The 14,966-nt window shown below is 36.7% G+C and overlaps 2 protein-coding genes across 4 annotated transcripts; one reads left to right on the forward strand and one right to left on the reverse strand.

Moving 5' to 3' along the window:
- Positions 1–5,352: 5,352 nt before the first annotated feature.
- On the reverse strand, positions 5,353–9,042 carry LOC149923212 (uncharacterized). 3 transcript variants are annotated; one of them, XM_090163664.1, is made up of 9 exons: positions 8,785–8,860; positions 8,416–8,631; positions 8,113–8,356; positions 7,799–8,050; positions 7,588–7,733; positions 7,400–7,535; positions 6,086–7,297; positions 5,997–6,022; positions 5,353–5,936 (listed from the first exon to the last, which is right to left on the reverse strand). In XM_090163664.1, exons 1-9 carry the CDS (start codon positions 8,791–8,793, stop codon positions 5,880–5,882), a joined length of 2,298 nt encoding a protein of 765 aa, XP_090019790.1. In that variant the 5' UTR covers positions 8,794–8,860; the 3' UTR covers positions 5,353–5,879. The 3 variants fall into 3 exon arrangements, with proteins under 3 accessions (XP_090019790.1, XP_090019789.1, XP_090019788.1); XM_090163663.1 differs by lacking the exon at positions 8,785–8,860 and adding an exon at positions 8,936–9,042 and having other exon boundaries at positions 6,086–7,535; XM_090163662.1 differs by having other exon boundaries at positions 6,086–7,535; positions 8,785–8,861.
- A 3,600-nt stretch (positions 9,043–12,642) lies between these two features.
- Rpt5 (26S proteasome regulatory subunit Rpt5) lies at positions 12,643–14,772 on the forward strand. The gene is made up of 11 exons (XM_090164237.1): positions 12,643–12,818; positions 12,912–13,118; positions 13,177–13,347; positions 13,408–13,454; positions 13,513–13,603; positions 13,668–13,740; positions 13,803–14,012; positions 14,070–14,176; positions 14,250–14,395; positions 14,467–14,548; positions 14,609–14,772. Exons 1-11 carry the CDS (start codon positions 12,777–12,779, stop codon positions 14,717–14,719), a joined length of 1,287 nt encoding a protein of 428 aa, XP_090020363.1. The 5' UTR covers positions 12,643–12,776; the 3' UTR covers positions 14,720–14,772.
- Positions 14,773–14,966: the final 194 nt, after the last annotated feature.

A 14,966-nucleotide genomic window follows, 5' to 3' on the forward strand; every position in this document is an offset into this window, starting at 1 on the left:
GAGCGTGAGAAATATCGGAAATATTTGAGAAATGTCGAAATATTTGAGAAATAGAGCGTGATAAATATCGGAAATATTTGAGAAATAGAGCGTGATAAATATCGGAAATATTTGAGAAATAGAGCGTGTGAAATATCGGAAATATTTGAGAAATAGAGCGTGTGAAATATCGGAAATATTTGAGAAATAAAGCGTGTGAAATATCGGAAATATTTGAGAAATAGAGAATGAGAAATATCGAAAATATTTGAGAAATAGAGCGTGAGAAATATCGGAAATATTTGAGAAATAGAGCGTGAGAAATATCGGAAATATTTGAGAAATAGAGCGTGATAAATATCGGAAATATTTGAGAAATAGAGCGTGATAAATATCGGAAATATTTGAGAAATAGAGCGTGAGAAATATCGGAAATATTTGAGAAATAGAGCGTGATAAATATCGGGGGGGGGGGGCTCGGTCCCCTGGGTGCGCCACTGTTTAGGAAGCATCGAGACCTCGATAAATACAATGGAAATATAAGAAATATTTTTAAATCAGAAAACTGGTGAACATATTTTCCGAAGTGGCTACTTTCTTTCGATTTCAACGGCTAAAACTTTAGATTTATTTACAATAAATAAATTTGATCGAAATGCGCATCCTGGCGAGTCGAAACTTCGATGGATAGTAACAATACGTAAAAAAAAAACCACTGTAGCGTCCTATCCGGATCTGAAACGGTTGATATTTATAAAAATAATTGTATTTTTTTATGGGTAAATAAATATATGACATTTCTTTTTGTTAAGGCTAAAATAATTCGAAGAGAAACCAAAGGCTTCAATTACGAAGTAAACCTTTCATTAAAGTCTATATTCCCAAACAAATACACCCTCATTACGCGGGATATTTGGTAAAATATAAAAAAATAATCCTATAGAAAAGTATTCAACACCGAATAGTAAAAAATAATTTCACGCTTTGGATATGTCCAAAAAGGTCGTGCGTTTGAAAAACATTCCAGTCAGCCAGCAGCGGAATAAAAAGAGATAAATTTGGACGATATCAGCCGGAGTCACTGGACACCGGGTAGGATGCGTACGGAAGATCTAGATTAGCGCGCTAGAAAGTTCCGACTGAGGCTAATAGTAATATATAAAAAAAATTCCCAGTAAATGATCTCACTGGCTGAAACCAGTCTTCCCAAATCTTTTCCTTCAGCGAAGTTAACTATAGTGTACGTATAAATTAGTTCGGCGCTTCTCCATGGGTCCCGCCCAGCGCTGCCTTTCACGGCGCGTTTTGGGGGCTGAGACGGCCGCCTGTCACGGAGATCTCGCTGACGTCTCAATCAAGACTCCCCCCGCTTCCTCCCCCTTTCCCCCCGAAGCGAAGCCGCCATTATTTTCAAACTCCACGAAAAAAAAAGTTTCTCTACAATCCCCCGAAAGAAGTTTTTGGAAACGAAAAAGCCATTATTTAAACCTAGTTCGACCAGTTTTTTTCCCTTCCCTTTCAGGGTGTTTTTACGACTCGGTCAAACCGGTCTACTCGATGGATTCGTCGAACGTAGACTTCGCTCTATCTCTGACTTTGGCGGAACATTCAGGTAGAGCTGTCCTTATCGAAATAGCCCCTGCCTGGAGTAAAGAAAAAAAACGGCGGACCATTATCGCGAAGGCAATAATCGGATTGAAGGGGATTATCCATAAAGGGTGTCGGCCCAAACATTCCCTTCGAGTGACCCACGAAAATAGGCTTACAACCTATTTACACCGGTTTACGTTTTACGGATGTTTTTTTCCCAAACTTTATTGGAGGAAAATCAGAACTTCAAAACGCGCTATTTTATGACATTTTTTTTGGAAAGTTTTGGTTTATTTTTTAATTTAAAATATTTCCCCCAAACTTAATTCGCGAGAGGTGCCTGCGGTTTTAATATCCTCTGTACTCTCCCTGAGCGGCCTTAGGTGCCGGGGAGGGGAAATCGAAGGGGAGCTGGCCAGTTTCTGAAATGAAGACATCAAAGTCAAGAAGCGTTCCAACACACCTTTGTAACCCCCATTTCTAACCCTCCCAAAAGATGTTTTTCACAGATTATACTTTCAAAAGGCCACTGACGAGTTTTTTCTTACTTTTTCAAATGGACTCGTCGACGCCTTTCTGTACCAATCAATAGTTTAAACATTTTGATTCCCCCCTCTAGACCCGCAATAACTATCTTACAGATTTTTTACATTAAAAAACAACATTTCACGATTTCAAGTCACATAAACACTCGAATAAAATTTTTAATGATTTTACCTTAAGTTTATAAAATAGACGTATGATATTACTTAGTGCGCACAGCCATTTCACTAAAAGACTGACCTTCGACCCCTGCAGCTGAACCAACGAGTATCATCGTAAAATTATAATTGAGGAAAAGTTAGCAGTCGTTTTGTAAAATAATTTTGATGATTATTATGATACCAGCGGGAGAATCTGGGGCTATCATAAAGGGGGACAGAAACCGGGTTTTTTTGCAATTGATGTCGTCAAAGCAGACGAATTTTTACCTCTGACCCAAGGTTCGTAAATCGTGCATGCCTCTGACCATTGCTCTGACCTCACGGGGCTTCATACCATGGGCCCATGTTCGTACCACCTTTTTTGTCAGCTTATCTAGCCAAGACCTAGACTTGGCATAAAAGGCCCGTAAAACGAAAAAATTACGTAAAACATCTTAAATTAAATTCACTTAGTTGACAGGTATAAACTTTAGAAAAGATTAATCAAGTGTTAAACATTTGCGTATTTTTTTATTACTATATGAACAAATTGATAGAGACGCTTTCGCCATCTATCTATCTATCTATCTATATTATAAAAACCACTTCGTCGTCGTCGTCGTCGTTCGAGCTTTTGGTTAGTCAGTAAGGAAGGCGGAGGCGGGTCGGCGAAAAAAAAACGACCCGCGGAACAGAGGGAAACCGAGACTGCCTTCCGCTTCGTTACTGAGGTGGTTCGACTATCTATTTCGAGCTTTTGGTTAGTCAGTAAGGAAGGTGAAGGCGGGCCGGCGAGGAAAAAGCTTTTCACTGAGGTAGTTCGACTATCTATTTTCTCAAAATCTGTCGCCCCTGAGAGTTGGGCCGTGTTTGTCCCTACCCGCAATACACCCGAAATTTTCTCTCTGTTTCCGCCGCGAATTTCGAAGGGGGGATCGTATGGGGTAGGTTCAGAAGGCCTGTGAGTTTCAGCAAAAGTAAATAGGGGGAGAAAGTCTGGCACTTGGATCCAACCGCACGACGTCTTATTGGAAGGGTAAAATTTTTGTACTTCGGAAATGACTTCCCCCTCACCTCTTTACAGGTTACAAAGGTACCGGTTGTACTCCGCCACGATGAAAAATAGTTATCTATAAAATACGTGAATATTAAACTTTTGCTTTCGATAATTTGGTTCCTAAATAAAGTTGATATATGATAGAAACTAAAATGCGACATTTTAAAAATAATTACAGGACTTTTGAAAAACGCTCACTTAAATCGTGGAGAGCGTGGCGCCATCTAAGAGCAGAGATCGGGACTAATTGGTATATCTACGATGTTGAAATAATAGATATAGCTACGAGCTTTTATTGTTTATTTTACAATTGATATAGTAATTATTAATTAAAATCAACCGTTATCGAAGGAAATAATGGTCAATATTTGACAGAGAGACTATTTGAAATAGCGAGGCGGTGTCATGGTTGCCAGGGAATAAAATTCAAAATTTTCATCTTGAGCGCGAACCGGAATACCACAAATGCACTACTTCGCACGTAATGTGCTATCCTTATTGTTTAGAAATATCACGTGATCACTAGCTCTTTAAAAAGGGTATCAAGCATGGTGGAAGGTAAAATCTGAAGGCAGTGATATACTTTCTCCCCCTATTTACTTTTGGTTTCGGTAACGGTGGTAGGTTTCGGGGTCGTTCCGATTTGAAAGTCCCGTGGCTCTCTCGGCGTATGCTACTCCCGTGGCCTTTATGCATCAGCCATTGGATAAAGGGGGTTTAAAGGGGGAGGTCGACTATGGGGTTAAGGGTACCATGGAAATTATCGCATGGGAAAAAAGAGAGTAGGTCTTACTGCGGTGGTTCGACTATGGGGAAAAGGGTTGCCCGGCGCTTCAGCCGCCCCTGGTCAGACTCAGAGGGGCAGTTGTTGCTCTGAAATGCATATGGTTGTGCTCCCTCCCCTTGAACCTGAATTATGACTACGCGAATAGTTTCCACCTAGTAATTATATAAACCATACAACCATAGCCGCTGAAATCTTGGGAGTCGCTGCGCTTATAGAGATGCAAAACTCTATATTCCCGCGTCAAACCCAGTTTTTTCCAATTTTCGCCGATCTCAGAGCCGCCTGTAAATTAATTGTTTTTGGCTAACGCTAACGAAGAAGAAACTAAGTTGAAACGGAAATTTATACAAATTTGTACATTTAACATACAGTAGGCGCTTAAATAAAACATCGTTAAGAAATAATATTTCCGAGAGCCAGGACTTGTAAGTTACTGTTTAGATAATGGAAATTTTTCACCTGAACAGTAAGCAACAAGTGTTTCCTTTTAACCAGGTAACTTTTTGATATATTACGGCTTAGCAAAATTACGACCTTCTTTTTATAGGTGAAAGGTTTCCATTATTATAAACAGTACCTTCCATCTAGGAGTAACAAACACAGCACCCCACCCAAGGAGAACGCAACCCGTCAAATATCGTGCATTTTCTTGTGTACAATTTTCATTTGTTAGACGCTTTAGAGAAAAATTCGGAAATTCTCTTCCCCCTTTCTGTAAAACGTTCAGCGTAAAGGTTTGTCCAATGAAATTTGTACACAACACGGCATTAGCGTGTTTAAAGGCTAGCTGCGTTCTCCTTGTGTTTGTTGCTCCTAGCTTCCATGTTCTGGCTCTCGGAAATATTACTTCTCTGCGATTTCCTTGAAGATGTTTTATTTCAGCGTCTATTCGGGCTCCATGAGTCAATTTGGTTGCGGTTAGCATGGTATGGTAACTATGGAGCTAATGTTTTGGAGACCCGACCGGAAGTGGGTAAACGCTGTTGATTACCCACAAGGCAGTGATTTCGAATATAGGGTACGATGTCTCTTGATTTAAACTAGGGGAATCGCTGATAGAGATAGTGGCGCTATCTCGTGGTGGTTGAAAATTAAATGAACTAAATTTATGAAAGGATATTCCTTTTTCAAAATCGACAACCAAATTTGTTTTTTTTCCCTTTATCACAGACGCTGCACACATGGAACTAATCAAGACTGATAAATCGCTGAAAATAACTAATTAAAACTGTTGCATCACATGATAAAAATGAAAGTTCTTTCAAAATTTATATTTTAATTAATCTTCACAGCTAAAAGGCCATAAACTAAAAAAAAAAATCGCTTATTTTTTTCTTTAAAATCTACACTATTCATCATGATCATTGAATGTTATCTCAAGAACGTTTTGTCATATTGAAAAATTATTGAAATGTTTGAAAAGGCTAAAAAAATATTAGTGTTCAATACAATAAAGAAAACTTATTCAAATACTAAACATTTAGTAAAGTTCAATAACATTAACTTCAATATTATCTTATATTTTTAAAATAAGGCAAAAACGTTTTCTTATGTTAAAAAATTTACATTTAAGTTCCTAAAAATTAGAAAAAGTCATGATTCGTTAGTATTCACTACAGTAAAAAAATGATTATAATACTAAACTTTTAGTATCATTCTAAAACAATAACATTACTTAAAAAGAAACTTTTACTTAGGGAATTATACCAAGTTTCCAGTGGTCTAAAAACAGAATCACAAATGACCTTAAAATTTTGTTTGGATAAAAAAATTGTATTTCTCTTCATTCATCTGAATCTTGTTTTCCCTTTTTCTTTTTCTTAACGTCATCATTCTTGGCCTAAATTCAAAATTAATTATTAATTTTACACTGAAAAATGATGTGGTATTTCAAACGTACCTTCTTTGGTTTCTTTTTGTTCTTCGCTAATAATGTAAAAGACAAATTTAATTAATACTGATATACTGGGTTAAAACTAATAAACTCACAGGTATTATGCATCTCTTCCCTTCCTTTGGCCCTTTTAAAAAGCCAACTATCGGGATGGTTTTCTGGAAAATTATCTTGAGATTCTCCTTTCAATGTACCAAATCGTTTTGTATACCAGTCGGACTTTGAATTAAACTCATTCAGAGTGTCTTTTATGTTATCCTTATTTTTAATATCATTTTCATCACAATCGGTTGAATCTTTGTCACAAGTGTCTTCTTCGTTCCAAGCCTTTTGCAATTTCTTCATTCGTTTGGCCAATTTTTTTGAGTTTTCTTCCCATTTTTTACGAAGATTATCACTAATGTCGCGGGCGTCACTCATTCTACCCTCAATCACTTTAGCCAGCTTTTTACGGAATTTCTCCAGATGAGGGTTCAAATTATTTGCAGTCTTCTTTAATTTCTTCCAAACTGAATCTGGAAATAAATTACCCATGCTGAGAAAATCAAAAGATTCTTCAGTTTCTTTTTCCTTTTCTTGCGCTGTTTCCTCTTGCTTTTGATCTTCAAAAACTTTCTTCAACTTCTCATTCTCAGTTCTTTCCAGATCATAAAGATTCCTTAATTCCTCCATTTGTTTTTTTAGAGATTCTACATTTAGCTTTTCATCGATTTCTGTTCCGTCATCACTCTCAATATCTTCATATTCATCATCCACTTCTATCTCATCATCAGATTCATCATCCACTTCTATCTCATCAGATTCATCTTCAATATCAGAATAAGGTTGTCTTATGTGATTGGGCATTTCCTGGTTTTGACGTAAAATTTCTTCCCTTAACTGCTTCTTGCTGGTTGAATCTGCATCAAATTCTGGGTTATTAATATATGCATTCTTTACCGGTAATATATCAGGCTCCAATTTCTTTAAAAATTCACTTAAATCAGCATTAATTTCACGGCTTTTATCTACTGTTTCAAGTGGCACCTTTTGTTCAGTGGATTTATCAGCGGAAGTTGATTGCTCATTTAGTAGAGGACTCTTCCGTCTCAATTCCTTTATCTCTTCAACAATCGATTTCATTTCATCAACCCAAGATAAGTCAGAAAGAATCTCTGGCTTTTTTTCTATCAATAAATTTAGTATTCTAAGCTGTTTATTTGCAGCCTCTAGTAACTCCAATGTAGAATATTTAGAATCAGGAAAATTTTCTTTGGCTTCATTTTTAACCTTTTCTAAGTTTTCTTCAATTGGATTATCAGGAAAAGGTATATTGACTATATTCTGACTTTCCAGTTCTGCATTCGAATCAGGAATAATTTCTATTGTTTCAATTGACACCTTTCCTTCGATAGGTTTATCAGGAAAAGGTATATTCTCATTATCTGTTTCAGCGTTTCCGTCAACTTGATTGAGCTTTTGTATTAATTTTGATATGCGCTGATTTTCATCCACAAGTAATTCAATTAACGACTTCTTCCAGAATTTCAAGTTTAGTTTACAATCCTAAATAGAAAGACGTGAGCGAATATTATAAAAGGAATTTAAACAACCTTACCATTTTAAACTGCCCTTTTGCCTTCAAATCAAAGCATTTAGTAAACTCTTTTTCCAATTCTTCTACATCAGTAAATAAAGGGGTTTTATCAGAAGGAATTGGTTCAACTTGATCAAAATATCTTGCAAAAAATGCAAAAACTAAACCTGTAAATTACATAAAATTAAAATTAGGGAAGTACCTTTATTTATAAAAATTATTTAAAACCTACAGGAAAAGGCAATAATGCACGAAATTAATATTAGGCAGAGTAAAATAGTTATAGTTCTTTCCATAGATATAAAGCTATCGTCTGAGATTTTATTCCTTTTGGAATTTTTGTTTGACTTCCTATAAGTTCTCCTCTGCTCTGAAAGGCTAGTTAGCCCATCATTAGTTGATTCAACACTTGAGTGACTCGAATAAGGAAATTGTTTTAAACGTAGCCTGAGTGTGCTGGTTTTTGATAATGACTTCTCCGATGCTGTCAAATTTAAAATTATACATTAGCTATCTCTATGTGTAATAGTTAGATCAAAGTTATACCTGTATCAACTTGGTTTTCATCACTAGTTTTGATAGATTCACTGAGCACATTGAGATGAGATCTATCTTTTAGAAGGGCCAAACTGGATATACGTGGAATTCCATCTATATCAAAAGTATCTTTCTGTGCCGTTTCATCTACATCAGATTCATTTATCACAGCTACATCACTGCTGGAGCAATTACTTGAACAGTCAGCAGGAATGTTAGAGATATTACTGCATGTACACACTAATTTCTCCACCTTTAAAAATAATACATCATTTAAATGTTTAAAGGAAATTTTTATCATTTTATCCATACACCAAGACTGCTTGGTTCATCTGACAAGGAACTTGGAGAACTGCAACATCTGCAAGTTACAACAGTCCATTCTCCAGACTGTCGAAGGTCCCCGTAAGAATGTGTCATGTTATCTGAAGATGACAATGATTCAACAATAGCTGCTCTATCATTTTGATAACCTACTGCCCCAACTGCACTAGTAAGCGGTGCTTCACTTGACATACTTATTTCTACCTATAACATTACAAAAAAAATTATGAATTTCTTTATAAAAACCAATATTACAATTTCTTCGTTAGCAAAGTAGCTTCATGCATTCCTAACTGCCCAAATTGCTATGTCCTTTGTTTACTCTTGGATTAAAAACGTTTTTAATCCAAGGTTTACTTTAGTCATGCTTGATTTCAGTTTGGGAAAAAATCCAGAAATCCAGGTACAAAAAATTTAGCTAAATAACATTAAACTCCGTTGCCTCATAACAAGTTTGCTTTTAAAGTGCAAGTTTGAAACCTTATGTTGAAAAAATAACACTTCTTACCATAGATTTTTATTGAATGATTTTTCAGCACAGGTAAAAAACACGTTGATCCACACTCCAAGAACCACGTACCTGCTTTGTTTATTTTCATTTTGCGTCAACCCAGACCAAAGATAATCTAGACTACGTAGACCAAAGACTATCTATCACAGCGTTGCCAGATCGAAAATCTGAAATTAGCGTATCGATTTCCCTGGAAAATTATAACACTTTTCTGTTTGGCGCTAAATTTTAATTCATACATAAATGCGTGGAATTTAGATAATTTTTTTTTAAAGCACTACAGGAGTTTTATTTTAGGAAAATAAACAAAATGCTTATTATCATTATTAACTGAACTTTAAATTGTTTAAATATGTAAAAAAATGCGGTAACAGCTAGGAGTAATAAACTCACACTCAGGACTACGATACACTAATAATAAAATTTAAATCGTTCGTAGGTTTTTCAAAAAATCTAAAAATTATCGTACATTATCGTACGTTAAGGCATAATTATCGAAATAATGGTACGATATCGTACACCATGAAAATTACAGTTTTTAAACTGGCGATTGGCCTGTGATAGAGTGATAGACTGATAGTGCCTTATTTCTCACACTGAGCCTGTCTCCCAAAACTATTCGTCGAGAGCAGAGTTGCCAGTTGGGGTATTTTCTCGCCCAATTGGGCTCCTTTCCAAAGCACTACGCGGGGGGAAATCATAGAAATCTCATAGGTAACTAGAATGCTGCCGTGTAACTGGCAAATGGGCCAAACGCCGTGGCAGACGATAGCCAGATCTCAGCCAATTAGGGCTCAAAGAGTGGTTCTGCCAAGAATTTATTGTCACCAGAGAGAATGACGTCACCTATCTCCCGCTATAGTAGCGGATCCAAGGAGGATTATTATCCTCCTTGGCGGAACCACTCTACGGCCTCTCATTGGCTGAAGGTTCAAGGCGAACTGGCGTCAAGCTCGGCCGTAGGCGGCAGCATTCTAGTTACCTATGAGATTTCTATGGGGAAAATGGCTTGGTGGGAGGCGGATTTTTGGGCGTGTTATCATGGTTTCGACCGTTTCCGCGAAATAGCGGCAACGCAGCGGTCCAGGGGGTAATTATATCAAAAAATGGTTAAAATGTGGGGAAAGTTGAAAGGAAAACGAAGTGAAAGCGGCATCACAGAAGTGATGGAAGTCCAGGCACTTCAGGTGGTAAAAATTATGTGTGACTAAAACCTCAACTCCGGCAAAAACGGAGTGAGAGTTAAAAGGGAGACTAGAGGATGAAGTTGAGAAAGGAAAATTTCATGGAAAGCACAGGAATGCCTTTATCGTCGAGACTCGAGCTATCATTTCCGCTGTCTCTTAAGTGCCATAAGCCCTAAGACCCAAAAGTGTGTCAGTACGGTATAATGTTTAGTGAGAGCTTGTCGCGAAGTAAAAAGAGGGAGTGGGAGAGGGGGTTGAAAATACGTCATTAAAATTTAAATTTCCTCCCCTTCAGCGCCGCCAAGTGAGGCGTTTTAGAACGTATGTCTACGGGAGAATAAATCGAATGGATAAAATCGCGCCAGACCATAGACTAAATATATCTTTGCTAATACTATTCCAACTAGTAGGTTTCGTAGTCTATTGTGAGACTAGCTCTCAGTAAATATTTTAACGGGTGCAAAGGTAGAGTTGACACACTTTTGGGTCTTATGTCACTTTTGCTAATAAGTAACTATCCATTGACCAAGGGGAAAACTGTTTCTTGGAAAAATATGGAGTTTTGAGTCAAAATATTATTATTATTAAAAAACTTATGAAAATACTTGTTCTTGTGTTGTTATTATTTATATACGGTAATTATTTGAAAAAACTTCGCGCTACTAGATAAAATTTGTCTATAAATTATGGGCGAGAAGTTGGGCTCTATTTTGAAAAACATTTTCAACGGTGGGCGGTTTTTGGGCTTGGTTAATTTCCTTTTGGGCTGCAGGACGTAAATTTTATCTGGCAACTCTGGTCGAGAGCATAGATATAGGAAACGTATATAAAGGTCTAGATAAAATATTTTAAAGGGAGTGAATACGGAGGTGACAGCTTGCAGAAACGCGTAATTTCTGTGGGCTATCCTTATAAGACGCTATCTATCGATAAGAAAGCTCGTGCTATCGTCGCGAGAGCCATTGTCTCCTGCTTAAAAATTATACTAAAAGTCACTAACAGATGGTGTCTAAAGACTACGGCCTGCAGAAAGGTCAAGCACTTAGTACTAAAATGCTCGCGCTCTTGGTCACGTGCCTTCCTCGGTGTCAGCTAGGTGTCAATTCCGTATTTTATGTTAGGCTTAGACGCCCCGAAATTTATCTAGACCTTTATATACATTTCTTATATCTATGGTCGAGAGAGGGCCAGGAGAGCATAGAAATCTCATAGATAACTAGAATGCTGCCGCCTACGGCCGAGCTTGACGCCAGTTCGCCTTGAACCTTCAGCCAATGAGAGGCAGTAGAGTGGTTCCGCCAAGGAGGATAATAATCCTCCTTGGTTCCGTTACTATAGCGGGAGATAGGTAACGTCATTACTAAATTTACAAAATTATTAAATTCTTGGCAGAACCGCTCTTTGAGCTCTGATTGGCTGAGATCTGGCGTCGTCTGCCACGGCGTTTGGGCCATTTGCCAGTTACACGGCAGCATTCTAGTTACCTATGAGATTTCTATGCAGGAGAGGGCATTCGGGGCTGCCAGTTGGGCTTCTTTAAAAGCTCACTCACGAGAAATTTGAGGTTGGGCTGTTGGGCGTTTTTTTGGGGTAGTATTGTTTCCTCTCTGTGGAATTACTATTTTTAGTAAAAAAAACAAGTTGGCAAGCCAAAATATACCTCTCCTCGGAAGAATTGACCCTAGTGGTATTAATTTCTCGAGATGACCCTTAAAGATATCTCCGCAATTCAGAGTTATTTACTAAAAACGTAATCCCAGTTCAATCCCGCCCGGTATAAAATTTTAATTTTAATTAACATAATTGAGACGAAACAACCGAGTTTAATTTATTCAGAATAATATAAATTAAGTAGTTACAACAGCGAGTTAGACGTACTAAAACAATGCACAATTGAATTTACCCTATTTACAGAACAAGTTTATCAGTTAAATATAATACGAAGCAAATTGTAATGAAAGAATAAATCTACAGAGGGTATTTATATTTTTCTCGCTTACGAAATACTTGCCGCATCTTTAACGCTCATTTTATTTCAACACTCGCCCTTGATGAAGATACCGTAGAATAGCTATATTCATCATCTGGTAGTGGACGACTCGTAGACTTCCTGTTGACGTTGTGAAACCTACCGCATGAAAAAGACCAATACCGTCCAATTTCCAATATCATATAATGACTGCATTAGGAATCGTAGATGTCCAAATATCCACACCAATAAAAAATGTATTAACAAGAAGCGAAACACTTACCATTCACAAAGCACAGAAAGCCACTTGACTAAACGACAGCTCGTATATCAATAAATGACCGTAGACGGAATAGTTAGGGCTCTTTATAAATAAAAACGAACGAACTCAATTGATGAACTGCATTAAACATCTTAATCAGTCGAGAAAATGTTTAAAATAAGGTTTTTCGTTGGGCTGGAAATTGGTCTGATCTTCCTTGATTTATATTACACGACAGCCCTGAGAGCATTCGATGAATCGAGCGCCATCTGGGAGCAATATTCGACGAAATTCGTCTGCTCTTCGGCTTGGAGTCACGGAGTGACAAGCAAAAATTTCACAACGTTTAGCTTCTTTCGAATTTAAATTAAAGTTAATTTAATCTAAGTTAGGTTTTAGGAAAAGGTAAAAATTATAGAAATGAGTACCCCTGCTGCTGTGGATAGTGTTGAAAACACTGAGGTAAAATTTCCATAAATGGACACTATATTTAGGCCCGAATTTCTCTCATGTCATATTAAAAAGTTAAATGGAGTAAAAAATTTGTAAATATAGGAATCTTTGGGTGAAGACGTTTTACGTATGTCAACTGACGAAATAGTCAGCAGAACCAGATTGCTTGATAATGAAATAAAAATAATGAGGAGTGAAATCCTCCGCATCACCCATGAGTTACAAACTCAGAAAGATAAAATCAAAGAAAACAATGAAAAAATTAAAGTTAATAAAACCTTACCATATTTGGTTTCAAATGTTATTGAGGTATATAAAATTATTGGATTTTTGTTTGTACCTGGTATTTAATGTTTACAAATTATAGTTGTTGGACGTTGATCCTCAAGAACTGGGTGAAGAAGATGGAGCAAATGTTGACTTGGATTCCCAAAGAAAGGGCAAATGTGCCGTAATCAAAACATCAACTCGACAAACTTATTTTCTCCCGGTAATTGGCCTTGTAGATGCTGAAAAACTCAAACCTGGAGATTTAGTTGTAAGAAATTATTAGAAACTTGATAGGAACTTGGTCATAAAAACCAATTAAACTTTGCAGGGAGTAAACAAAGATTCTTATTTGATCCTGGAAACTCTTCCTCAAGAGTATGAACCTACAGACTAACAAATTGTTATCAAATTATAATAAAATATTTAAATTTAGGTACGATTCGCGAGTTAAGGCTATGGAAGTAGATGAACGACCTACAGAACAATACAGCGATATTGGAGGATTAGACAAACAAATTCAAGAAGTAAAAATTGATGGGGGAAAATGATTTTTGTTCTACCTAATCTTAATTGTTACTTGAAATCTAGTTAATTGAGGCTGTAGTTTTGCCTATGACACATAAAGAAAAGTTTGAAAATCTTGGAATTCAACCTCCAAAGGGTATAAGAAAAATAATTTGCGAGTGTATGAATATTTACAATCTCTATCACTAAAAATTCTAGGTGTTCTTTTGTATGGACCTCCTGGAACCGGTAAAACTTTGTTAGCTAGAGCTTGTGCAGCTCAGACAAAGTCTACATTTTTAAAACTGGCTGGACCTCAGTTGGTTCAAATGTTCATTGGTGACGGAGCTAAACTTGTGAGAGATGCCTTTGCATTGGCCAAAGAAAAAGCTCCAGCAATTATATTCATAGATGAATTGGATGCCATTGGTTAGATAAAAAATTTCAATTTTTGGCATTTGTAAATTTTTTTTTTAACATTTTCAGGTACAAAAAGATTTGATAGTGAAAAGGCAGGTGATCGTGAAGTGCAAAGAACTATGTTAGAACTTCTGAATCAGTTGGATGGATTTAGTTCTAACTCAGATATTAAAGTATTTTAATAACTAATAGCTTTTTTAATTAGATATTAAATATTTACACAAATGGTTTCTGAAATATTCGTAGGTTATCGCTGCCACTAATCGCGTAGACATTTTGGACCCTGCTTTGTTGAGATCTGGGCGTTTGGATCGTAAGATAGAGTTTCCACACCCTAATGACGAAGCTAGGGCTAGAATTATGCAAATTCATTCCAGGAAAATGAATGTGGAGTAAGTTTCTTCTCGTATTAGAGTTGTCTCTAGATGCGGTAAATGTTGGGTTAATTTCCATTTTCCTTAAGCCCTGATGTAAATTTTGAAGAACTTGCTCGTTGCACAGATGACTTCAATGGGGCACAGTGCAAAGCAGTCTGTGTTGAGGCGGTAATTTGTCATGGGTGCTTTTTGGTATTACTCAATAATAATAATAAATGATTTCTTTAGGGTATGATTGCCTTGAGAAGAGGAGCCACAGTTGTTACGCATGAAGATTTTATGGATGCTATTTTGGAGGTACAAGCGAAAAAGAAGACCAATCTTAATTATTACGCATAGAATTTTCAGATTATTGTTTGTTTTGATGTCTTGGAATAAAAATAAAATGCTAAGTTGTTTTGAGGTCATTAAAATTAAATTAGAAAACTGGGAAATTTTGAATTTGACTAGCCATCACTTGGCTGGAACCAATGAACAAGAATCTGTAGGTGTTATCTCAGGGTCACTGAGAGCAGTAAAACAATTCCCGTTGCCAAGAAAGCGTTTATTACAAGAAATAACTAAACGTTGTCAGGGTAAAACTTGG

Source organism: Leiobunum rupestre, chromosome 11, assembly GCF_980474605.1.
Source record: "Leiobunum rupestre chromosome 11, qqLeiRupe1.1.hap1, whole genome shotgun sequence".
NCBI classification, from domain to species: domain Eukaryota; kingdom Metazoa; phylum Arthropoda; class Arachnida; order Opiliones; family Sclerosomatidae; genus Leiobunum; species Leiobunum rupestre.